General features: G+C 36.9%; 1 protein-coding gene across 6 annotated transcripts in view; it reads left to right on the forward strand.

Annotated features, from left to right (window-relative positions):
• Positions 1 to 26670, forward strand: part of Sras (Ras converting CAAX endopeptidase Sras) — a 168787-nt gene that overhangs the window by 65612 nt on the left and 76505 nt on the right. For 5 of the 6 annotated variants that reach the window (XM_069833671.1, XM_069833670.1, XM_069833668.1 and 2 more), the window contains 2 exons: positions 10920 to 11087; positions 16592 to 16660. In XM_069833671.1, coding sequence (XP_069689772.1) covers positions 10920 to 11087; positions 16592 to 16660 — 237 coding nt within the window. The remainder of the gene's footprint in view (positions 1 to 10919; positions 11088 to 16591; positions 16661 to 26670) is intronic. The other variant, XM_069833673.1, reaches the window with a different exon arrangement.

Here is a 26670-nt window from a genome sequence, read left to right on the forward strand (position 1 = left end):
GGCCGTCCTCTGCACTACGTCATAGATGTCAATGAACATAGGACTGAAGTCCACATGTGTGCTGAGGTGCACTCGTTATGAGTGACTAGTTGGCCGGGATCCGACGGAATAAGCGCCATCTTAAATCACGAAGTGATTTACGCATATCATATATATTATTTTAATGTGCCGAAGTACACATGATATTTCCATGCAGATATTCTGCGTCATCATACGATGAAAGAGTAATGGAACAGAGAAAAATTCTCTCCGGCACGGGGATTTAAGATGGCGCTTATTCCGTCGGATCCCAGCCAACTAGTCACTCATAACGAGTGCACCTCAGCATGTATGTGGACTTCAGTCCTACGTTCATAGAGATCTATGACGTAGTGCAGAGGGTGGCCACTAGAGGGAACCCAAGAGTTCGAACTTAAACTGAGACGATTCTGTCCAACACCGGGATGGGTATCCGGTGTGGCTTAGTGGATAAAGCATCAGCATGTAGAGCTGAAAACCTGGGTTCAAATCCCGGTGCCGGAGAGAATTTTTCTCTGTTCCATTACTCTTTCATCGTATGCTCAATAGGGTTCATGTCTGAGGAACAACCTGGTCATTCCAATTGGACGATATCTGCATCACGAAGTTAATCATTGACAATGCCTGCATGATGATCACAAAAGTTGTCGTACATGAAGAGGAAGTCTTCTCCAAAATGTTGACAATACGGTAACACTAAAGGGAGGAGAATGTTGATCCTGTATTGTACAGCATTGAGGTTGCCCTCAATGACAAGGAGAGGCATGCAATGATCCCATGTAATGCCACCCCCAAAACATCACTGAGTCTCCACTTTGCTGTACTTGTTGTGCATCATGTCTGAGACGTGCAGCATTTCCTGATTCCCTCCAAACACATTGCCAATGATTGTCAGGCAGAAGACATTTGCGAGTTTCATCAGTGAGCAGCACATTGTGCCATTTCGCAACAGTTCATTCTGAATGATTCATTGCCTATCTGTATCCTATTTCATGATGTCTAGTTTACGAAACAGATCTCTCCATGGTCATCTCGAATGAAGATCAGCATCATGCAATCTGTTTCTTACAGTTTGGTTAGATACACGACGTCCTGTATTCTGCAAAAGATCATTGTTCAAACCTGTAGCATTGACCATGTGATTTCTTTGAGTCAAAATTCTCAGACAGCGATCATCAGCTGCAGTTACAGCCTGTGGACGATCCAAGCAAGGCAAGTCCTTAACAGTACCTGTATTTCTGTAACAATTCCAAGTCCATACCACATTGCTTTGATTCACATGTACATGTCTAGCAACTTCTCTCAACAATAGTCCTTCCTGACATAATGTGACTATTCAGACATGGTCAAATATCGGGATTTGTCTTCTTGCCATAGCAGTAGGTGGGTAACGTCCACACAGTGATCAGAACAAGTCTATAATGCTTCCTTCTCAATGTTACAGCTTCAACTGATATTCTCCTTATGCTTTGATGTTGTTTTGTTTTCGAAAGGTAGGGTGCAGTGGAGGTTTGTTTATGCTTAGAGACAGTTCAAGGGACTGATGTGGATATGTAACATAAATAGTCAATATAGGAGGATGTTAATGATACTTAGAGAGGTGATGTATTTCATTCCTTATCTAGTTTCTTACACTCAAATATTATATGGTCTGCCATTTGCTCTGCTATATTACTTGCTCAATCTGGACTATACATAATCTTGAAGCAGTGATAATATGATCTGAGTTTTCCATGAACTATGACGAAGACTACGAAATTTGGTGTTATAGGATGTTGACTTAGAGCCTCTCTTTTGCCGTGACTTAGTAACATCTCCCTTTGTAATGATTTGCCATTTTTTTCCTACTTGTCTTCGCTCACTTCTCACATTTCTTTGACTACCTCACTTTTGGGAATTCTCATGTAACAGACTTCTAATGCTATGTCTTTCACTGCTTGTTTCACCACTTGGTCTGCTAATTCACTACCATGATATCCTGCATGCGCTTTTATCTAGCTGAATTCGATTGTCCAGTTGTCTTCTTTGAGAGTTCGAATTTTGTTCCTAATATTTCTATTTGCTCGTTGTGATTACTGAAATTCTTGAGAGAGTCTAATGTGTTTTGACTATATGTTAGTGCCCTCTCAATTGTGCTTAATTCTTTTATCTTATCTAAAGTTTTTGTAATGGCTAGTTGCTCAGCTTGATTATTCTAGCATATTTTATGTAACCTAAATTTCAGTTTGTGTGTTAGGACATGTTTGATAAATATTGTGACTCCTGATCCTACTCCAATTTCGCTTCTACTACTATAGCAGCATATGCTATAGTCCTCATTTTTACATACATTTTAAATTCTAATACACTCAGTTGAATGTGGCCAGTTGTCGAATAGTACAAACACGTCAATTTGTTTCTCCCTTTCTGATTGTTTTGTGCAATCCATCAATTTCTTCTATTAAGATTATTATTGGGCTTAATCCTGTGACTTTGCATAGGTCTTCATTTGAAATAGTTTGAAAGCTTTGGCTCTTCTTTGGTTGTATTGTCTTTCCAATGTTTCTATCCACACAGCTGCTCCATATAATAGTATAGGTTGAATTGCTCCTTTGTAGGTAATTTTTAATTAATTTGAAACACCTAATATCTTAGTCCGCAACCAATTTTTGCACTTTTAGAGAGAAAGAGAGAATGAATTAGTTTGTACACCTTGCTGTTACGTGATCTGTGTAGGCACTGAAATTGAATCCGGAATTTATAAAAATATCGGGATATTTCACTTGGTTGATTTGTTCTGTTTATTTATTATTTAGAATTATTCTCAATTCCTTGTCTTACCATTTCTCTCTGGATACCATCATTACTTTAAATTTATCTTCATTGAAACATTTAATTGTTCCTTGGCCATGCTGCAATCTTCTACATTTCTTTATTGGTACAATTTTCTATTTCTTCTTTTGCTTTCCGTTAATAAAATAAAATCATCTCCAAAAGCTAATACTTTGGCATGAACAGTGAACAACATATTGAAGAGTGAGTTGTACACTTTCCACCTGGGATCTGCAAGTATGAATGACGTCACGCAGTGGGTAGAAGCAGTACAGGTAGTATATGCTCCCGCATGCGCACTCTCTGTTTTACAGACGAAGCTGACAGCCGCTATGTTCTCAGATTCCAGGCGACTAGTGTACTGTAAGTTCCAGAAAATAGATCCACAGCAGGTTCCCTGTGAACATCCTCTGGTCACTTCTCTCCGAAAGAATGTTACTGGTTGACAGTGTTGCTGTTCTGTCGCTGAAATAGTTTTCTGATGGGTTATATAAGTTCTTAGGGCACTGGAATTGTCTTAATATATTTAGAATAATTGCAAACTACTCTGTGGGATCGAAAGCTCCTTTACCATCTAGACATCTTCCCTTCTTCCAAGTTTCTCTCCACAAATTCCTCTAATGCCACAGTAGCTCTTATTGCACTCTTTTGGGGCACGAACCCGAATTTATTATTGTTCATTATTCCTTTCGAGTATTTTGGTATGTTATCCATTTCATAAACAATTTCTCTAGAACTTTGCTTTCCAACATTCAATAGGCTTATTGGACGAAATTTCGAAACATTTATGCTATTTTCTTTTCCGATGTTTTTTATGACTAACAAAATTTCATATTTAGACTAAAGACAATAATTTATCAGCATATCAATAACAACCTCATAAAATTACTTACAAAAAACACTCCCAAAAATAATATACACTTATGAAAAAAAAAAATAAATAAATAAAAAATTATTTGATTAACAATATTTTCACCGTTAGAATTACACATATATAAAAACTAAATATAAACATTTACATAGAGATAAAAAATTTTACAGGAGAAAAAGTTCGTCCAAAGGGCTGGACTCTGGAAGAGTATCCAAAACGCTCATTGCATTTCCGCATTGAATAGCAATACTTAAGCGTTGACGCAAATAAGGAGTGCAATGGCAATCACCAGTAATGGAGATCAAAATTTGGCCGATTTGAGATACCAAAAGTTTAGCGTCATGACTCCAAGAACCGAAGGTCTCCACAGCAAATGGGACAAAGATATAATTGTCTAAAAGATGAGCATATTTATTGACTTTCTTCTTCACGGCTAATTCAGCAGCAGATGCTGCGCGTCTGAAGGTATTCGGTAAGTGAGATGGAGCTAGAGTGTCAACGCAAGTGGAGTCCCAAATTAAAGATTTTCCTCTAGACCATGGAATTAAGGTCAGACCATCGGGTCGTTTACCATCTGCGCGACTAATACCTGGTGGTTCCAAAAGAGATGGGATGACACAAGAAGTCAGAGATCTTTTAATGATATCATTGAGTGATGTATGTCTGGGAATGCGACCCTTGCTCCTCGCACAGCTGAATGCATGATGAATGTAAATATCAGCAATTCCCCCGCAAATACATTGGTGTGGCTGGCAGAGTTTAAAACCAAGGTGTAAAGCTATTGCGATTTTAAAGGATGTACTATCTATTAGGGTGCCGATGTGAGGAGAAGGTAATGCGTGTAACCAAGCTCCAGACTCACTCTCTTGAAGAGCTAGGAGACGTGCAATGTCTTGTTCCTGGTTTCAAAATTGGTATTATTCTTGCTTTCTTGTATCACTTTGGGAACCATTCTCTTTTCAAGCAAACATTCTACAGAGCTGTCAGATTATCTTTCGGCCAGTGGAGTGCAGGAACTGACACAGCACAGTTGCGCTTAGCTCTCAGGATTTTCACTCCATAACATTCCACTCATTTTTACGCATAATATGTAAAGCATGCAAACAATTACAATTCATTGCGTAATGAGAACTAACCTGCGTTATAAGAGTTGCTCAGAGTGGTGGCCATCTTGATTCACACATGCCTAGCATCTTGTGATGAAATTTGCATTAACATGCAAAAGCTTTTGTTCAGTTATTCTGGTCATTTCTATTCTTATATTATCTTTCACTTCCATCGATGGTGTGTGAGTTACTTCTATAGACTCGGTTTTTCAGGAATCTTTACAAATAATAGTCGCACATGATAAGGTCTGTCAAACATGCAGGTCATAAACTTTTGTAAGTATTTCTGTCATTAAAAACTTCCCTTATATCGTTCAAACAATCGTGTGGGCTGTGGCAGAATCTTGTTGAAAATACCCGTATTCTCTCTCATTATCTGGCAACAATGGGAAGAAATTTGATAGTATTTGTGTGTATTTATTGTTCTTTCAAAAAAATATCGGCCCTATTATTCTTCTGGCAGTGATAGTACACCATACACCAATTTTTGCATCATGTAAGGGATCTTTGTTAAGTCGTCGGAGTTTTATGTGTTCCAGTATCTGTTGTTTTGTGTACAAACATAACTATGAAAATATAGAATTAACTCTGGATCAACCACACTATCACCAATATTTTGTAAAGCCCAATTACAAAAATTCACTGTAATTCCTGTACTACACACACATAATTTCAGTTTTAACAGTTTAGTTGCCATGTGGCTGATCCTTTGAAATGCCTACTTCTTTAGACATACGATGTAGGGATTTCATTGGAGAGTGTTCTGAAGATGCCCCAATTTCATCCAGTTTTTCTTCCGTTAAAATCATTCTCTTTCACCTACAAATTCTAGCGTTTAGTGAACCAGGCTATCTTAATCTAAGAACCAGTCACTTAATTGTATTTCTGTTTGGAACATGAATGCCAGGGAATTTCTGTGGAAATTGCCTACAGAACTCTCGACATGATTCAACTTTCACATATATGTCATACATGAAAATTCTTTGTTCTAATGTGAACTTTTCAGTTGCCATTTCAATGGGATAATAACACTCTCTCACACACACACACACACACACACACACACACACACACATACACACATACACACACTACAGTTACACTGCAAAAACCAAAACTTGGGTCCAGGTGCCGACCTTTGCAATACTGTATTTATACAGAGCTCTAGACTCTGCTGGATGGAACTCCCACATGCACCAACAGATGGCACTGTCTTGTTCTATACTCGTTTCATTTTCCTTGCAGTGCTTGTGTAATGATGTTCATCTCCGCGACCTTGGACTGCAGATCAGATGTAATCCCATTCTTCACTTCTGCTTCATTTCTTATGGAGACTATTGAGTTCCTTAATACACAGCTTTCAGAACGTCTTTCTTCAAATCGTTCCTAAGGTTGCCACTCTTTTCCATTACACTCACCAATATATTCAAAGTGTTTTCCACTACTCTTCTCCGCCATACACCATATTTGTGTATGCATACATGTACGTGCTTATCTTGTGTCGCGCAGTCACCCTCTTGATCAGAGTACACTGTCCTAAGTACAGTATATTTGTGACTTACTACATATTGAACATTATTTCGCATATAGCTTTAGAGATATTTTGTATTTTGTGCAGCTTTTCTTTGGACGAATGCATTAACATAGGTACATATCTTCTTGAAATTTATAAAATACCATAATTCATAATAGGAAGAATTTACATGATAATGAATTTCAAGAGCAAGAGAGTCCAGAGAAGGAAGGTATCTTAAAATTACCTGCTGCAGGCCGCATCACATGTGTTATGTCTTTGAACATTATCTATTTTGCATCATGAGTGACTGATATTGTGTGCAGTTGGGAATACTAGTATACCAATAAAAAGATTGACAATTCTTCATTAGAATATTCAGTTACTTTAAACAAAGTAGAGGATCACAACATTAAAATGTTCATAAATATACAGAGTGAGTCAGAACCTCTGTGAAAGACTCTGAGATATGATAGATCTTGCTATGACGATCATTGTTCGTGAAACAACCAATCTTATCTGACAAGTCATTTAGGAGCTATGCGACATCAAAGAAAAGACAGGTTTTAGTGACATTTACTTATGATATGAATTATTAATTTATCCCTTGCAGACAGGTTAAAGAAGGTGTTCAAAGTGTCTACTCTGAACTTAATTAAATTGGAACCTTCAAGTTGCAGAAACCTGCAAAAAAGTATTCTCATTAATCTACTTGTTTAGGCGATTGAAGAATTTTCTACCCTTTTCCATGAAAAAAATGTTAGTGCAAACACTCGTGATGCCCTACTTCGATTACTGTGATATTCTGTTTACTGATATAAGCATTACTTCGGCACAGAGATTGCAACGTGTTCATAATATGTGCGTCCATTTTGTCTGCAATATTCGCCGGGCTGATCACGTAACACCATCCCTCGAAATGTTATCCTGGCTCCGTCTAGAAGATCGTAGAAAAATCCACTGTCTTTCCCTTCTCTTTCACATATTGCATTTCTCCACTCCTGTCTATCTTGCATCTCGTTTTCAAAATTTATCCACCCATCATAACCTAGACACACAATCACAACACTCCTCAATATTATCCATTCCCTCCCACAGAACATCCTCATATTCATCTTCTTTCACTGTGACTGTTCCTCGACTCTGGAATTCCCTACCGAGTAATGTCAGGGGCTGTCAGACATCAAACCAATTTAAGAATAGACTAACGAAATATTTTTCTAACAATTCTTGTTAACAATAATAGCTCTTTCAGGTTTCTCAATGTTTAATGGTTATATATATAAATATTTAAATTATCTCATTATTATTATTATTATTATCATCATCATCATCATCATCATCATCATCATCATCATCATCATCATCACTATTTCTTACCAATGTTTATTATTGTCACACTAACATTACTTATCCAACTTTCATTATTTACTTTCATGTTGTTTTATGGTATAGATATTAATGTAACAACTATGTAACCAATTGTAGTCTATTAGAATTAGAGTCTGGCTGGGTGGAAGAGAAGGCCTACTGGCCTTAGCTCTTCCAGATTAAGTAAATAAATTATTAATTATTATTATTATTATTATTATTATTATTATTATTATTACATTCATTACACTGTCGTAGCAGTGATTTTCGAACTCTATCGAACATTTCAGGTCTGTGTCGAATTTGATAAAAAACAGTGAATTCCACAATCAGTCCCTCTTTGGTGCCAACTGGGGTATGTACACGAGAATTAAGTCAGCTGATTGCACTAGCCATGCTACAGGTTCCGCTTCCCCTGTCATTTCCTGTAGTTGATGTTCAGATGTGCTCATACAACCAGGCTGAAGTTGGCTGGGCACTGTCATGCTGGAACCTCAAGATAAGATGCTCCACTGAAATGGGACTGTAAAATGACAGGTCTAAGCAAATGATCACCAACAATTCCAGCCCAGATGTTTATAGTAAGCCTTTGCTGGTGACAGACCTGAAATGTTCGACAGAGCCCGACAATCACTGCTCTGATGGTATAATGAAGTTAATCAGGTTCAGGGCAGACACTTTGAACAACTTTTGTAACCATTCCACAATTATACTTGAAATAATTATTGTATATATCACCAAATCCTGTCTTTTCTTGCTTTAAGGAATGTTTGTCCAAACATGTTCGTCCAATAAAACATTTCGTCCAAATTTCTATGACCAACACATTTAAGTCCAATGGAATAAGTCCATAGCATTTTCGTCCAAGAGTAAATTTCGTCCAGAAATTTTTTAGTCTACAAAAATGTAATCTAATATATATATATATATTTGTCCAATCGTGATTGGTTTTCGATATTAGATACTAGAAGCACATTTTAAACAGATGCCAACAATATAATACCAAATAATGGAGAACTCAAAAATGGACAGGTGTTCCTAATGAAATGTATACATTAGTTTTACTTAAAATTATCAGGTAATGGATCCCAAAGTAACTACTTCAAAAAGGAACAAACGGGTGCTCCTTCAAACAGGGGCAGTGGCATTTCCCCTAAGGTTAGAGCCCAGTTTAGGTGTGTGTTTATTAATCTAAAACTAGGGGCTAGAAAATATTGAGAATAGGACGCATGTTTATATGACATTTTTTTTTCCATTAATACACACACACACCTAAACTGGGCTTTAACCTTAGGAGAAATGCCACTGCCCCTGTTCGGAAGCGTTTCCCTCCCCCCTTTTTTTTAACGCAACAACTACGAAAATTTCAAGTAAATAAATTTGGACTAAATCAGTTAAGGACGAAATATATTGAGCCGTGCCCACGACCACGACCGTTCACCTAGTACGTCACTTCATCCGTCAGAGCGCTCTCAGACGTCACAGTATAGATAGCGCTATCAATCCCTTCATTTGTTCTTTCCAAATAACCCTATTGGCCGGTTCATTACGTCTCACGAGGATAGAGGGGGAGAGAGTTTACCTGTTTTAATGGAGATACAAGGAGCGTCACTCGGGTTCCGGTACACGGCAGATACACTTAACAAGACTTAGGCTCTCGTACGCGGGAGATACACGGAAACAGTTGGCTCAGATTCAAGCTCTCGTACACGGCACAAACATTTAACAAGACTTAGGATTTTGATACGGGGCAGATATACCACAACGTGACTCGGGCTTTGTACGTGTTGGAAATAGATCAGTGGAGTAGTTGTATTGCGTCATGTGTGTTTGGGATTTTAGTGGATCGTAGTTTGAATCATCACTTGCTAGTGATACGTCTTGGGGGCAAGTTTTAGTATTTGCATCGAGTAACATATTTGTGAGATATATGTGTTTGAGGTAAATTGTATTTGGGAATTATGTAATGAGATTTGATTTGTAACGTGAGTTCATGTTCCGAGACGGTTAGAGTGATAAAGCAGCTGTTACGGTCACACATATTGTTTTAGTGTATTCCCTGCTCCATTTGATTATTGGTTTCCTTCGCCGCTATTTTGTTATCATATGCGTCGAGTTTTGTTGCTATTTAAACGATCCTTGAGATTGGAATTATCGTCCGTTACTTATTACGTGTATCTGTCTCCATCCCTCTCTCTCTCCGTTGGGTGTTCATTTTGTAAAGTTCAGAGATTTGTGTTAGTGCAATTTGCACAGTTTATGTGAGCAATATGTGCAATGGGTAATGTATAGTGATCAGTCATGTAATGTCTTACGCTGGGTAGAGTTTCTCTCTTATTGAGTGTATATGTATTTATAGTTTGGTTACTCAGATTGAGTGGTATCTATGCTCGAATGGATCATGTATTAAGTTAATGTGCCGGCTGGGTGTTGTGTTCAGATTCATACTCAGATAGTTAATATATATATATATATATATATATATATATATATATATATATATATATTTAAAGAGTGGTTCATGAACATATGGCTAATAGGTTAGTCACTGATTGTCGAGAGACGGCCATATTAGATTGTTTAATCACTTATAAGTGTGTTGGCCTCAGCCTTGTGATACTTACATGATTTACATATCCTGGGGATATCATTTCAGATTAGTTTGTCCTAGTTTCACTCACCCACTTCATATTTATTGTTATTTCATTTTCCATTTATGTACATTGTTATTTATTATTGTTAATTATATTTGTTTTACAAATTCACACTATTCATTTCTAAAAGTCTTCCACTGCGCACATCCAATCCTTCCAATGTGCCGTCCACCTGGCGAAAGCAGCCAATAGAAGAAAGATAAAGAGGAGGAGTGGATGATTGTACCACCGCCCCTCACAATATATAGGACGAAATTTCACATAATACTAAAATGACATGGATGAAACATCTGTGGACAAAATTTGATGTAGGACAAACTTATAACTGAACAAACGTAAAATTAGGACCAAATTACGAATGGACGAAAACGTAATGGACTAACATTCTGCTGACCCTTTTCTTCGATGTTGCATATCTCCTAAATGACACATCAAAGAACATATAGTGTTTCACGAGAAATTATACTCATTGTGAGATCTATCGCTTTTCAGAATTTGTCACAGAGGTCCCGACTCAACGTGTGTAAATAACATATAATATAGATTGTAATAAGTTTGTGTGGCTTGTATTATAGAACCAATGTATTGGATGTCCAACCTAACGAACTTAATTTGGCTGCGCAATCATGTGGTGGCCCCTCTGTCGGAGGAGTTCACTTTCAGAGCCTGCATGCTTCCTCTTCTGCTTCAGTGCTTCCGACCAATGACTGCAGTATTTGTCTGCCCTCTCTTTTTTGGAGTAGGTAAGTTCATGTAAATTGAATTGGCAGCTGTAGTAATGGTGAAATTTATGTTAATCTCACATTATTAATAACAAAATAATATTTGTATTTGGTTTCGTCTAATTACTTATCTTTAATAATGATAATAAGTCAACATATCAAGACTTAATTGTACAAACTAATAGTGGAGCCCCGGTTGGGGGGAGGGGGACGAACTGGATCTCAAGAATATTTTCATACATACATATGCAGGTTTTGCACACTGGAACACTAAAATATTACAAACTATTAAAATATATACACTATGAATAACATGTTATACAATTGAACTCTTAAAATTATAACAAAACTATGCTGTGAGATTTCACATCATCGTTAGGATACAACACGAAGTTGAAAACTGGTCGTGACTGACGGACTGTGTGAATTGTTAATGTGTGAATCAGTCCGTGCATTGGAATCAGTCCGTGCATTGTCTTAGAAAATTGCCTTACGTAGTGGTGAGAGCACGAACTGTTAAAATGTGCGTGCTGAAAGTCTTTGTTACCATGCAAGCACCTATGATCGAATTGAGTTGCCTCATACAAGCTATGTTAACCAAACCCATTCGCGCAATTGTGTGTTGAGTCATTTATGTGGAGGAATAATCCTGAAACCACAATAAGGGGAGATTTTAACCCTGCAAAGGTTGAATTATTTTTTATTACACATTTTTAGGTTAGCATTACATACCTTTATGTAGTTTTTCTTAGAAATTGAAAGTAATATAAGGCAATATATAATAATTTAAGAAAAAATTAACAAAACATTATATGAACACAATTTTTATTTTGAATTGAACTAAACGAAACACTCAATACATATTCCAACATCACACTTCTTTTATTGGAACCTAGTCCGTCTTTTGCAATGTCCATATGCACAACAGCTTCTCTTCTTATCCTTTGTTGGGGTGACAAGCTGATTCTGCCTATCATAGTATCTGATTATTGCAATGTATCGAAGTACATATTACAGTATATTTCCGTGCTGGAATTCTGCATTACCATATGATGAAGGATGGGTGGAGTGGAGAAAAATTCTCTCTGGCACTGGGATTCTAACCTGGGTTTTCAGCTTTACATGCTGATGCTTTATCCACTAAGCCACACCGGATTCCAGTTCCGATGCTGGATTGAATCCTCTCAGTTGGTGGTGGTGAATTTCAAAATTTAAGAAGGAAAGAAATGATTATGAACAAAGTGAAAAATGCGAGGGGAACAAAATTGCGCTTTGAAAATGATCTTAGTTATAAAGTAAGAAGAAAAAGAAGACTGTTGTTGCCATATCTGAAAACAGCGAGAAGCAAAGGTGGTTCTTTGATCATGAATAAGGACAAATTGAGAATTAATGATAAAGTTCATGATCTCGAATACTGTGAAAAGAATTATGACAAACCAGAGTTTTGGACTGAAATCAAACAAAGTCAGGTGAATCAAGGTACAATCAAGCAGGGCTTCAATGAACGTGAAGATATGAGTATGTCAAGGCAACATGCTAGGAAGAAAGAAAAATTGCAAATTACACAAAACTTCAGTAACATTGTAATGAGAGATGAGTGTTGGTACCTGATGCCGACTTCGAGAACAAAACAACTGACCAGAATAAACCAAGGAGAAAAACAAAACGTGAGGCTGGTACAAAATATTGATGACGAAGGATTATGGAAGCAGCTGGAAGTGTCTGAGGTCAGGAGCATGGACAAGACTAATGGAGTAAATGAAGAGAAGACATGATAAGAATAAGCAAAGGAATGAAGCAACTACCAGATATTACTGATTTTGAGGGCTTTTCAAAGGTTATTAAATGGCGAAATGGAAAACAGAATAGTGAGGAGGATGGAATTGGCGAGGAAGAAGAATGCTAAAAAGTGAGTGCAAGAAAGTCAAAGGTAGCAAAAGTAATAGAATAGAAATAGAGAAGAAGTGTTAAGTGAAGAATATTAGGCATGTAGTGTTACCCACGAGTAACAGAGCATGCCGATTATGTGTACTAAATTAAAAAAAAAAAAGTGAAGAAGATAGCACAAGAGTGTAGTAAGATAGATAACAAACAATGAATAAAAGAAAATTAAAGTGAAAGAACATCTGAACAGACGTGAAGTGGAAGAGAGAGAAATTGTAAGTGTACATCACATATTCATTATACTGGGTGTTCAGTTCAAAATGTGTCATGGCTCGCTGTATGTCGTCATGTGGCTAGCCGATGAGCCTAGAGAATTCAATCTTCCTACACTTCAGCAGAGGCGTATTACCTATGTGCTAGAGAGGTTGCCTAGCAATTACGGCGTTCATTCTGAAGAGTACTTACCAATACGTATGGTAACGCCAGTAGTGGCAGGAATATGAACTGTTTGGAAACATGTACTGAGGGTCGGGATATGGGGAGAGGGTTAAGACGATTTCTTACGTATTTGTTGACATTAACTTCGACTGTCAACATGGACACGGATTTGTATTGTGTAATGTTGCCGTACGCAATCGATGATAACAAATACCCTGCGTATGACTTGCCCGCACAAAACACAGTTCGAAAGAGGTTATGGTAGCATACAGACCGTACAGGCCGCCATCTGTTGCTACAACGTTCAAGTTATACCGTACGTTCTCAAGTTCAGATTGAACGCCTTGATTAATAGGCAACTTCTCTGACATAAAAGCTGAAACTTGCTTCAAATTGCTGACTCACAACAATGACGTCATGACACACTTTGAAATGAACACCCAGTATGAGGTCTCACCATCTTCATTGAATATTATCACGACTACTATGAAGTAGTCAATGTGTATTATCACCTTTAAATCGATAAAAATTCCTTCTGGCACCGGGAATCGAACTCTCATTACAATGAGAGGAGTTCAACCTGCGCCGTGGATCGTGTCCCGGCATAGCTGAGTTGGAAAGAGCGTTCAGCGTGCAGAGCTGAGAGACCCCAGATTCGATTCCTGGTGCCAAAACGAATATTTCTCGATTTAAAGGTGATAAATTGTAAGTGTAATTAAGTAAATTAGTTATTTCATGTTTTTCAGTGTTGTGGGTTGGGAGTAGTATCTGTAGTATGAATGCTAAAAAAATGTCTTTACATGCCACTCACATTTGTGTTTCCATATATATTTAGAATATTGTTCTTTCCTGCTCTCAAATTTGGCATAGGCAGGACAAAAGTTTTTTGCCCAGGATCTGGGATAATGTTTCAATTTCTTAGACAGCCCCATCAAAGGTATCCAGATGATAACCCTATTCAGATATCTGAAATTTATGTTATTAAAAGATATATCAATATATTTGTTTCATCATTAATACCTGCTTAATCGACATACCCTGAAAATTATGAATTGTTATATAGTACACTGAAACCTCTCCTTACGGACACTCCTCAAATACAGACAGATTTTTATGTCCCAACTGAATAATATAGAAATAATCATAAATTTAAATCTCGTTTATGGACACTCTCAGACACGGACAAGGACAGCTGTTTCACAGTCCTAAAGGTTGCTTTACCTCCTGACTGCGGACAGAACTTGGATTTCAAGACCTAATGTGTTACAAAAATGGAAAATTTAGTTTTGAGGACTGTACAGAAATTCCTTAACATGAAAGAAGACAATAAGGGTCTCGTAGGCTACCACTAGCCCAGCCGGCTACCCCTTGTTATCTGGAAGCGGGTGGATAAACAAAGTCATAAAATTTAACCTGTCTGATGGGTCCAAGGTTTCCGTGATCGTGAAATTGTATTCGACACGTGATTGGGTTAGTAGGATTATTATCTTCACTTCAATCAGTTGTTCTTTTTCGAGAGACATGGCACCTGAACGTAAAGGTTAATTTGAAAACTGTAAATTACAGTACTGCACAACTGTAGACCTAGAATAAAATTGCATGGCACAGTACTGTGTTTTTCTTTTTCGGTCTTATCTACTGTAGTTCAAAGTTGCAAAGAATTTTCAGTACAGTAGAACCCCTATTATCCGTGGTAATGAAGGGGGTTGACTGAACGGTTAATCGAAAAAATTGGATAATCCATATCATAAAATATTTTCTTAAATTATGTGAATTATGTGAACTTTCGTCATTTTCTCTGTGGTCTTGTGTTTAATACGTTTGGTAGTGAATCAGAAGTTCAATTTAAGTTCGGTTGTTAACGTCGTGTTTTTAAGGGGTAAGAAAACTCCTTTTAATGGCTGTCATCGGAAAGATAGGAATAGTAGAGGTCTCATGCTGTAGATTTCCATACTGTATACATTTTATCTCTTTGATTTTTATTAAATCAATCTCGTATTGTGATGTGAGATCACCCACAGTTTCTCTTTCTCCAAACCACTTAATTGTATGCATTTTCTTAGATATTTAGCTCAACACGTTTTCTTTTGACACTCATGGAATACATTTTATCTTGAAGTTATACAGTATGGCAACTCGAACAGTAGGACTATGTAAGTGTAAATGCTTGTAATAACCCTCTCAAGAAAAAATGCGTATATTAATATAACGTACAATAGTATCTACTTCATATGTTTCTGTAGGAAATAAAAAGTAAAGGGAGAGAAAGGCAGTTGGATAATCCACCAATCGGTTAATAGGATGACAGATAATCGGGGTTCTACTGTAGTATACTATATTTAGAATTAAACTACAGTAATACATTTCATATAAAGCGTGAATGGACACATAATGCATATTATAAATTTATTGTTAGATTGGGGAGCCTCCCTCCCAATAAAGGACACCTCCCAGATGCGGACAGATTGTTACATCCCTTCGATGTCCGTAAATGAGAGGTTTCACTGTATTTCCAAGTACAGTTACTCTTTAACAACAATTTTGTACTGAACAGATTATTCAACAGGACATTTATTGTGGTGGTGGATGGCAGTGGCAGTGGCACTTGCATGACATATCTCAAAAGTTTGCCTAATAGCACACTTCGTGTCTTTACTAGGTGCTAGCTTTTGAATTAATGATAATTAGATCTATCTTGAAGCAAAATTATGAATAATACAAGTATAGCTAACTTGAAGAATTGAGAATAAGATACCAGTATCATCGCCATGGTCGCCATCATTATCAGAAATAATAACGGCAGCATCAACATCGTCAATAGCTACTGGTGTTAGATTTCTTAAATGATTTTCCCAACTTCATGGTTAAAAGTGTGGTTTGGTATTGTTAATGTAAGGTTATGTTTTAAGTTGTTCAATTCATCTTCTACATGTTTTCCTTAATTTTTTTTATCTCTTTATCTTTATGAAAGAATAACATACCTCCTGAATAGTCAGTTAAGACCTTGACTACCTTCATACTTATAGTTAATTGTAGAAACAAAACATTACAAAAGGGAGTCTACAGTTTGTGTATATATTTCTGTACGAATTTTATTAAAAAGAAATAGCTCCAGATTTTAATTATGAATGAAGTCGTCCATTACCAGCAGCACTTACAATTGGAGTACAGATTTATTGATTTCATTCTCTCTCTTGTTTCAGCTCATTTTCATCATATGGTAGAGCGTATGAGGAATGGTCTGGATTTTAAGAGAGCATTGATGATATCATGTGAGTACCTAGCCCAGTGATTAGATTTTGTTATGTGGAGGCTAATCTTTGACACTAGTGCTTTCAATACACTCTTATACAGAGAGTGAAATGAAACTTAGTTGGTTGTCAGCCATATTTCTCGTAAGTTTATTCGCAATGTTGCCAATGTTATTAATATACAAATTCAATGTTACCAATATACAAATTCATAATGAAAGTTGACACTAACAACAATTAAAGATGAAATTTACCTAACATACTGCCACACCAAAAGGCAGTGGCCTTTTCTGAAGATTAATTACTGGAATGAGTATAGCATTTACATCAAGGTGAAGTCTAATACAATGTTCTACAATGAAAGAGTAATGGAACAGAGAAAAATTCTCTCCGGCGCCGGGATTTGAACCCGGGTTTTCAGCTCTACGTGCTGATGCTTTATCCACTAAGCCACACCGGATACAACCCCGGCACCAAATAGAATCGTCTCAGATTAAGCTCTAACTCTTGGGTTCCCTCTAGTGGCTGCCCTCTGCACTACGTCATAGATGTCTATGAACGTAGGACTGAAGTCTACATATGTGCTGAGGTGCACTCGTTATGAGTGACTAGTTGGCCGGGATCCGACGGAATAAGCGCCGTCTTAAATCACGAAGTGATTTACGCATATCATATATATATTACTTTAATGTACCGAAGTACATATGATATTTCCATGCAGGGAACCCAAGAGTTGGAGCTTAATCTGAGACGATTCTATTCGGCGCCGGGGTTGTATCCGGTGTGGCTTAGTGGATAAAGCATCAGCACGTAGAGCTGAAAACCCGGGTTCAAATCCCGGCGCCGGAGAGAATTTTTCTCCGTTCCATTACTCTTTCATCGTATGATGACGCAGAATATCTGCATGGAAATATCATATGTACTTCGGTACATTAAAATAATATATATACAATGTTCTATGTTTTCACAGTCACTACTAATCAGGTTTCGGTAACACACACAATTTCTTGATAGGACGCATGATGACACCAGAACTGGTTTTGACAGTAACCACCCTGGCAAGACCGTCATCACCAAGATGGACCGTTTTATACCAAGCCTCTTCTCCATCGAAGTGGGGACAAGTTGTCATTCTTTATGAGCACAGGATCGCCAGGACGTATGTTGGGATGTTCTTGTGTCCACTTGTGACGCTGTTGTAGTGTGTGTAGGTAGTCCTTGTGCCATATCCGCCAGAAGTCTTGAGACATTTTTTGGATATGTTTCCATTTGGAAAGACTATTGATGGGACAATGTTCAAGGTTATAGTCGGGAAGAGCTGTGAGAGGTTCGCTAATTAAAAAATGGGCTGGAGTGAGATAGGATGTATCATTAGGATCGTCACTGAGTCTGGATAGTGGGCAACTGTTCAAGCATGCTTCGATTTGTGAGGAGAGTGTTGTTAATTCCTCAAAGCTGAGTACTGTTATTCCCATAGTTCTACGAAGATGATATTTAAATGCTTTCACCATGGACTCCCAGGCACCTCCAATTCGAAGGTAGCCATTTTGGTCCAAAATAGGGCTCAAACTCTTTAGTTTGCTGGTCGTATCGACTGATTTGTTTTGTGTGAGGCATTGTATTTCTCTTTGATAAGAGACCGATTGCACAATTTTAAGACAAGCATTGAAGGCATTACTTATCTCTTATGGTTTCAATGGAGATGTATTTCTCTCACCGTGGGTGTTCCTGCAGTTAGAAGTGAATCTTAGACAGTAACCAACAGTTTTGAGTAGTCGGTTTAAGGATGGGAAGTGACTCAAGAATGAATCATCACATTACGTTGCATAACAATAAGTGTTGTTACAGCTCTCTGGTCAGGAATCCTTGAGGGATCGCACCTTGTTTGTGAGGGGCATTTTGATGGATCTAGATGTAGGCAGTTGAGACCTTCCCACCATAGTTTGCAGTCTTGAAGAAGCTTTGGTTGTATCCCCCTTGAAGCAAGATCAGCGGGATTATCCTGTGACTTTACATGGTACCAATGGGAGGCTGGTACCACATCTTGAATCTCCACTACCCTGTTTGCCACAAAGGTTTTTCATTTTGTGGGACATGCGTTCAGCCATGCCAGTACTATCTCTGAGTCAATCCAAAGTCTTATGCTGTCAGATAATATGCGTATTGCGCTAAGTGTCTTGTTGATTAGACGAGCCAATGTTAGGGTACCACACAGCTCGAGACACGGAATCGAGATTTGCTTTAAAGGCGCAACTTTTGATTTTGCGCAAAGGAACCTCGTGAGGATCTCGCCTTCTCGGTTCACGGATCTTATGTATACAGAAGCCCCGTAGGCAGTCTGTGATGCATCGCAGAAGCCATGTATCTCAATATTCTTCAATATTCCTTCACTGAGGACCAATCGTGGGATTTTTAGATGGTTAAGAGCAGGTATTTGCTGATAAAGATCATTCTAGGTATCGAGTAAGTTCCCTGATAGTTGATCATCCCATCCAGAACCTTCTTGCCATAGGCGCTATATGAATATCTTGAAGAGAACAACGGGAGTTATCAGTCCTAGTGGGTTAAATATCGATGATACAATGGATAAGACCATACATTTTGAGTAGCTGGATCCTCTTGCGTTTGAATTTAAATCACAGTTGATTCTGAATTGATCAGTTGAAGGATGCCAAGTCGAACCCAATGTCTTGACTATACTACTGTCACTATCGGTTAATGCGTGTTTGTGCTCTCTTAAGTTCTCCGGGATGGACTCAAGTAATTCTGGGCTATTCATGCACCACTTTCTTAGCGGGAATCCTCCAAGCTGAAGAAGCCTTCGGAGTTCGATTCGTAGTCTTAGAGCTTCTTCTAGAGTATCAGCTCCTGAAATGCAGTCATCCACATAAAAGTCGAGTCATAGGACTGAAGCAGCTCGAGAGAATCTGGTTGCTTCATCTATTGCCAGCTGTTGGAGACATCACGTAGCCAAATAAGCTGCTGATGATGTGCCATAGGTGACTGTTGTAAGAGCGTAACTCTTCAGCTCATTCTGAGGTTTTTCTCGCCACAATACGCATTGCAAAGGTTGATGTTTTGAGTGTATCTTTATTTGTCGGTACATCTTCTCTATGTGAAAGCTATTTTATGTGTACGGAATTGCATGATTAATGAGCATAAGTGGTCTTGTACAATTGGTCCCGCCATTAAAATGTCGTTTAGTGAAACGCCATTGTCGGTTTTTGCAGAAGCATCAAAAACCACTTGTCTTGGTTGTGCTGCTTGAATGTTTGTGAACAGCATGATGAGGTATGCAATACTCCGGCTCTCGTAGAGTAGAATTTGACTGAACTTCGAACATATGTCCTAGTTTCTCATATTCTCTCATGAACTCAACATATTCTATACGAAGGCGTGGTCATGCTTGCACTTCCTCTCTAGAAAATGAAAGCGTTGAAGAGCCTTGAAGTGTTTTTTACATTTCCTATGTTCTGGCAAATATGTTATGTGACATTTCCTCTAGGGCCCAAAACTTCTGCATCTGATTTTCTAGGTTGTGGTCAGATCTAACGAAGAGTGATTTATGTTCTTGTCTCTCTCTTCATTCAATTGCGGATACTCCCCACATAAAATCCATCCTAGGTGAGTGTCCTGTAGAGTTGGATATCCTGGTCGTGTTTTCCTTCCCTCCTTCGTTAGATACAAGAAGAACTGAGCTCCGATGAGCAAGTGAGTACTCTGAGGCAGGTGGAAATCTGGGTCAGCGAGGCTGACTTCGTCCGGGATATTCCACTCTTTGTAGTTAATGTATGATACAGGAATGTTGCCAGTTATCCTGGGTAGTACTATACAATCCATATTGCAGTTAAAGTCACTGACTCGAGTGCACTTGTACATTTACCAATGAGTCAGCTTCAGAAATCAGGTCACCAAATGCTTGCAGGGATACGATAGTGTTTCTTTTCTTCTTGAGCTTGAGCTGTTGCACCGCTTGCTCGGAGAAGATGAAGTTGCTTTGAGAGACCCTGTCTAATACCGCGCGCAAAAGATGAAATCCTCCATTAGAGTCCTTGATTTTAACTGAGACCGTACTCAAAAGTACCCGAGTTCTTGGAGCACTTCTAAGGGAGTGATATGACAATTGTCATGAATTATCACTGTGTGGGTTTTGTGTCATGGCGTAGTTTGATGTACCTGCATAATACATGAAAACATTAAATTTCTTTTCAAAGCCTTGCAGAAGAAGCAAGTGCCTGTTGAGATTGAGTTTCCCAAGTTTATAGTTTAAGTGATGTGTGATCAGGATAGAAGTGAATGTATGCAGTCAGGTTGTGAGAAGTGCCCACCGATAAGTGAAATAGACATAGCAGACGAACAGGCTAATTCATCATGTGAGTGGAATCAGTGGACAATAAGTAATGGAAGAGCTCAAATTGACGTGAAAGAAAGTTCTGTTATTCATTGCATAGAACAACATCCATATTTCCTAAACCATGTGTACATAAAAAGACAACAATCACAAGCATTTAAATATTCTCGAGAAAATGTTCACAATAATAAAGTCATTATACAAATTGACATTTCTGAAAACTGTACCTCAGGAAACAAGACGAGATACATGCTGCCCATTGGAACAATCGTCAGATCTCAATTTTTACAGCTGTTGCTTGGTTTAAAATGAAGTGTGATAGTGAGATTCAAAAACAGTCCTTTGCTCTTGTTTCTGATTATCTGGCACATGATAAGTATCCTGTTGACATTTTGCATGAGAACAATTTTTTCAGAAATGGTTCAAATTCTTTCCAACATAAAACAAGTCAAATTTTTTTGTTACGGAGCTGCAGGCCATTTCAAGCAAAAGTTTATCTTAAGCCATATGACGTACTTGTTCGAAATATTTATACTTCCTATTTAGAATTTTTAAAACAGTTAACTGCAGTAGTCAGCATTTTCCTACGTCTGGGGTTCGACAGTGACATAGATGTACCGACCCCGCCGATTCACTCTCACACAAAATCAAAACAAACCTCCCTATTACTGCTCAGAGGCGGCTCGCATATACTACGAAGTAAGTATTATGCTTTACTCTTTATTGAGAAGGAAAGTAGCTCATTTAGTAATACAATAAAAGGGCCAAATAAATACATAAAAGGATAGATTTCTTTTAGATTATTAACTAGAAAAACCAATCAACCGACCAAACACACACACACATACACATCCAAAGGCCCCACAAACAGACCAAAAAATCATTCATTATCATCATCATTTAAGGCAAGATTTTCACAATTAGGCATAATATCAGACATTGCGATGGTTAGCTGTTCAACCAAATGTTCGTTTGAAATTCCACTTCTTTGTTTGGTCTTAACAAGATTCATCTGAGAAAAAAGATTGTCACAAATGTAGGTTGAACCAAACATGCTTGCAATGATGCAAATCTGCGAAGATTCAGATATGACTCTTCAGAAATTTGTTTATATATGACCACACCTATCATTTCCTGACATTTTCATTTTGCGAAAGTATTATTCTGTAGATGAATAACTTCTAACTGTAAATCTAATCTAACTTTTGAGATCTCAACACACCATGGATTGGTAAATAATGGAAAGTCCACTTCTAAATTCTTAAAGTCACAGAATCTCTTATCTGTAAATTCAATGATTAAGGTTTCCAACACACTAATCATACCATTATCAATATTAATGTTACTGAACGAATTTTCCACAGACTTTATGCATGGAAAATTGTAAAATTCTCTTCAATGTGCTGTTCTATCTATAAATGCAGTTGTGTTATGATTTTATTGCATCATAGAGGTGAACAATATTATAATCATTTCCTTGCAAACAAACATAGAGATCGTTCAGGGAAGGAGAATTTCTAAAAACATGTCTCGTTAAAACAGCCCAACGTTTATGTCCAGAAAATAAACATTTCGAAAAAATAAAACTATCTAGTACAGCAGTGCATAACCTGCGGCCCACCACTATGTTTGCTGCAGCCCGAAAATTTTAAAAAATATTTGAACAGACTTGTATTATTAATTACTATAAATTACAGTAATTACTCATTATTAAGACTTTTATGTAAATTATTTATTATTGGAGGATGTCTGTGGCCCTCCAAAAGAACATTTTTTAAAATATTGGCCCCCAGTATTCATAAGATTGAGCACCCCTGATCTAGTAGAACAGTAGTTGCAAGGTTTTTTTGATTTGCAATATACCAAGCAATTTCATAGCTTACCGGTACTTCAATTATTTTATTTCTAATAACATCCGAACCCATTGTTGTTGTTTTCTTTTCATCGTGCTTGCTTTTCAATTCCAGTAGTTGTTTGGCACGATCTACACTTAAAAGGGATAGAGGTTTATAAATACAGATAATTTATTTAAGGTTTACTTCCTACCACTGTAGGTTGCCTAAAAAGACAAAGTATAAAATTACAAACAACAATAATTTGTCTGTATATACTGCAAGTGATTGGAAAACGTGACATGTTATTTATTGTAAAATTAAATAAAATATTATTCAGATGATCCATTTATATTTCCTACTAGCCATACCAGTGCGCTCTACTGCACCCGTTAGAAATAAATATAAAGTAATTACATAATTAAAATAGGACATTTGATCCAGGGAACATTCGTGTTTGATAGAAGGATAAATCGTTTAATATGTTACTTAATTTAAATTGTATTTAAATAACTAAAATGCGATCATTTTGGTCCAGAGATCACTCATTTGGTGCAATGACAATTCCTTTAACATGTTTCTTAATTGTTATTACATGCAACCATAGTTTAATGAAGATTGACATCATTTAGATTTATTGTGTATACTTTATATTACTTGCTATATGTTTTCATTGAATTATGGTAATAACTTAATTTTAACCCTTGTTTTCTACGTCTTCAGTAAATGGCACTTGGCCCACTATGGCTCTGAACCCTTCAAATAACGTAAATAGTGATACAGCATATATAGTGATATGTAATTATATTTCTTTATTTCGAAAATGTTAGAATTCATGATCTCCTATGTACCATTGCCGTGGAATGAATAAATGTGTTTTTTCTTTCTACTAAAAAATTTTATATTTTGCACATAGGAGTTATTGCAGGGACAACAACGCTATAATCTGAGGTGGCGGTGAAACTGTATTATATTGTTATTTTAAAAGTCTTGTATATCCTTAAATATCAGTCCTATCAAAATGGTGGATAGAATAAAACTTTCGGAAATCATTTTTAAAGAAACCTTTGTTATGTAACATTTTTCACAAAAAGCAATAATAAGCAAGGTATTTCGATTTATTTAATTCAGGCCCCTTTAAATAAAATTTTTCGTGGAATCGCTCATAAGTAAGTAAGTGAATAAATAAATAAAAGTAAGTCTTCATTTTCTTCTTTCCTTCAAGTATTAGGCCATATGGCCTGTTACGCTATCTGTAGGTCCTGGCTGTGAAACTATGACTTTCCTTTAGCGAGATATCTCTGCCCAGTAGACAGTCGTTCCAGCATTTCTTCTTGCTCTCATTGGCTAGTATTTGAATCTCAGTAATAAATGTGCTCTTATTGGCTAGTATCTCAGGCATGCTTTTAATGTAATTAATTTGAATTTACTTTATTATAAGACACATCTAAAATAAAATAATGATATAATACTATAGAAACACGAAGTATAGCGAAATTACTAATAAATAAATGATAGCATCAAACATTTCAAGCATATGCCTTCTCTTGCCCACCAATATTAGTTAATGTATTATAACGGAAACGAACAGTTTCTTATTTAGAGAGTTTCAAAGTTACGAGTGTGGTGTAAGACGTGAGAGTAAGGTGACTAATAGGATATGCGTATGCTAGTGTATTATAATCAAGTAATAGGCCTAAGTGATAATTCTGCTTTATATAAGCAAAGTGAATAGTTACTGATAAAATATAAAGTGTATCTTTTTTATATACCATATTTGGTCTTTCCTTGAACTAAATATGAAAATAGTTGGAGTATCCTAAGGTTCTAAGTAACATAAAAACATTATAATTATTTGTACTGTAAATTATGGTCAGTCTGAGTCACGAAACATAAAAAAACTCTTTCCACAATGCACAATAACTGACAGATTAAAATTCCCTTTGAGATTCCAAGTTATTACAACATCGCTAACAAAAAAGTATTAGAAAACTTTTTTCTAAAATTATTTCATTTTCCGCTGCAGCACCATGACTGATTGACATGTTGCACTCTCGGTTGTGCTGTTCTTTCTCACCACGTACACAGTTGTTTGGTAAACTTATACATAAACTGTGTTAAGTGGAGCAATATATGGGGAAATCCGCAGCAGAAAGGCAATGTGAATATAAACTTCGTCGGAAGAAGCAAGGATGGTATAATGACAAGAAAAGAGACACGTTGAAAAGAGCTTAGGGAGAAGAAAGGCAGTTATTGTGAACATATATAACAGCCATGGGTATTGTGGGAAATATAAACTGTGACCAGCATCACCATATTGTAATAACTAAGGCGATTATTGGTGGATTGTTAGGAATCCACCTGGATAATTTAATACTCTCGAAGTTATTTCACTTGACAGATTAATTTGCAGTAGTTTAATCATTCACCTTTTTATTGTTTCTCCTTCACTGAATTGTTTTAGATTATGGGCGAGTTCAGAAGAAATTGAACAGTAGCTAATAATATTCGATCGTGTTGTTTACATTTTTGTTCTCGTGAATATTATTGCGTTTCTTAAGGCCATTTAATAGATTTGCACATTCAGGGAACAAAAATAATTTAGTATTCTGCACAAATTTCATGTTGATAAATTTCCTTCGAAAATAGTACACTGAGTACAAACATTTTAATTTATCGGGCATTTTAATTTAGGTTGTTTTTATCACATAAGGAGTAATGCTATATATTAAATTTATGTTCTCCCCTTCTAAACAGCAGCATAGTGTTTAGTTGACATTGGCAACCTTAGTTAGGAAATCGAAACTGCTTGAATATTGACAATGTTTTCGGTTTCCTGTTTCTTTCCATTTGTTCATGAAGGAATTAATCAATGATCATGTTATAGTTTTTTTATCCAAGTAATGAAGAGAAATACTCCAAGTTGCCGAAACGCAGGTGTACATTTAACAGCGACCTACAATGCAAGTACAGTTTTATTAAGAAAACTGTATCGGAGAGTGATGTGCTTTGTAAAATATCCGGTGTAGGTTTCAGCATGTCACAAGGTGGCTCATTTGATATTACAAAGCATTTGAACAGCAGTCGACATAAATTACACGAAACTACTGGAAGTTCAAGTAAGACGATCACAGGATTTTTTATAAAAGCTCTAATCCAACAACAAAGAATTTGGAGGTAGGAGCTGCAGAAGGTGTATGGGCTTTCCACACCATAAAACAAAATCAGAGTTTTCGTTCTGATGATTGTTCATCCAAACTAATTCAGAAATGTTTCGAGTCAAAGTTCAGGTGTGGGCTTACAAAATGCGAAGCAATAGCATTAAATGTTTTCACACCTCTTTCTCAACAACAACTGAAAGTACATTTACGTGATACCAAGTGTGTTGCTGTGTCCACAGATGCCTCTAACCATGGAAATATAAAACTATTTCCAGTGATTGTGGATTTTCTTTGCTCCATACTTTTGAATATTCAGTCTCAGCCAGGGGAAACATCGGATTTAGTGACAAAGTATCTGGCAGATGTTATCACAAGTAATGATTTGAGTGACAAGATTGTGGCTTTTTGCAGAGATAACACAAACACAAACTTTGAAGGTGCAGCTAGGAAAGAGACTAATAATATTTACAGAGACTAATTTGGAAAAAGATATTGTTAGTGTAGGATGTGATGCATACATTGTGCACAATGCAATTCAAATTGCTAGTGATTGCCTGCCTGTGGACATTGAAACTGTAATTCTAAAAATATATTCATACTTCTATATATACACAGTGAGAGTAGAAGCATTGAAGGATTTCTGCAAGTTCGTGGATACTGAATACAACAGATTCTTGGCTACATAAA

This window comes from Periplaneta americana, chromosome 8, assembly GCF_040183065.1.
Source record: "Periplaneta americana isolate PAMFEO1 chromosome 8, P.americana_PAMFEO1_priV1, whole genome shotgun sequence".
Classification (NCBI taxonomy): Eukaryota; Metazoa; Arthropoda; class Insecta; order Blattodea; family Blattidae; genus Periplaneta; species Periplaneta americana.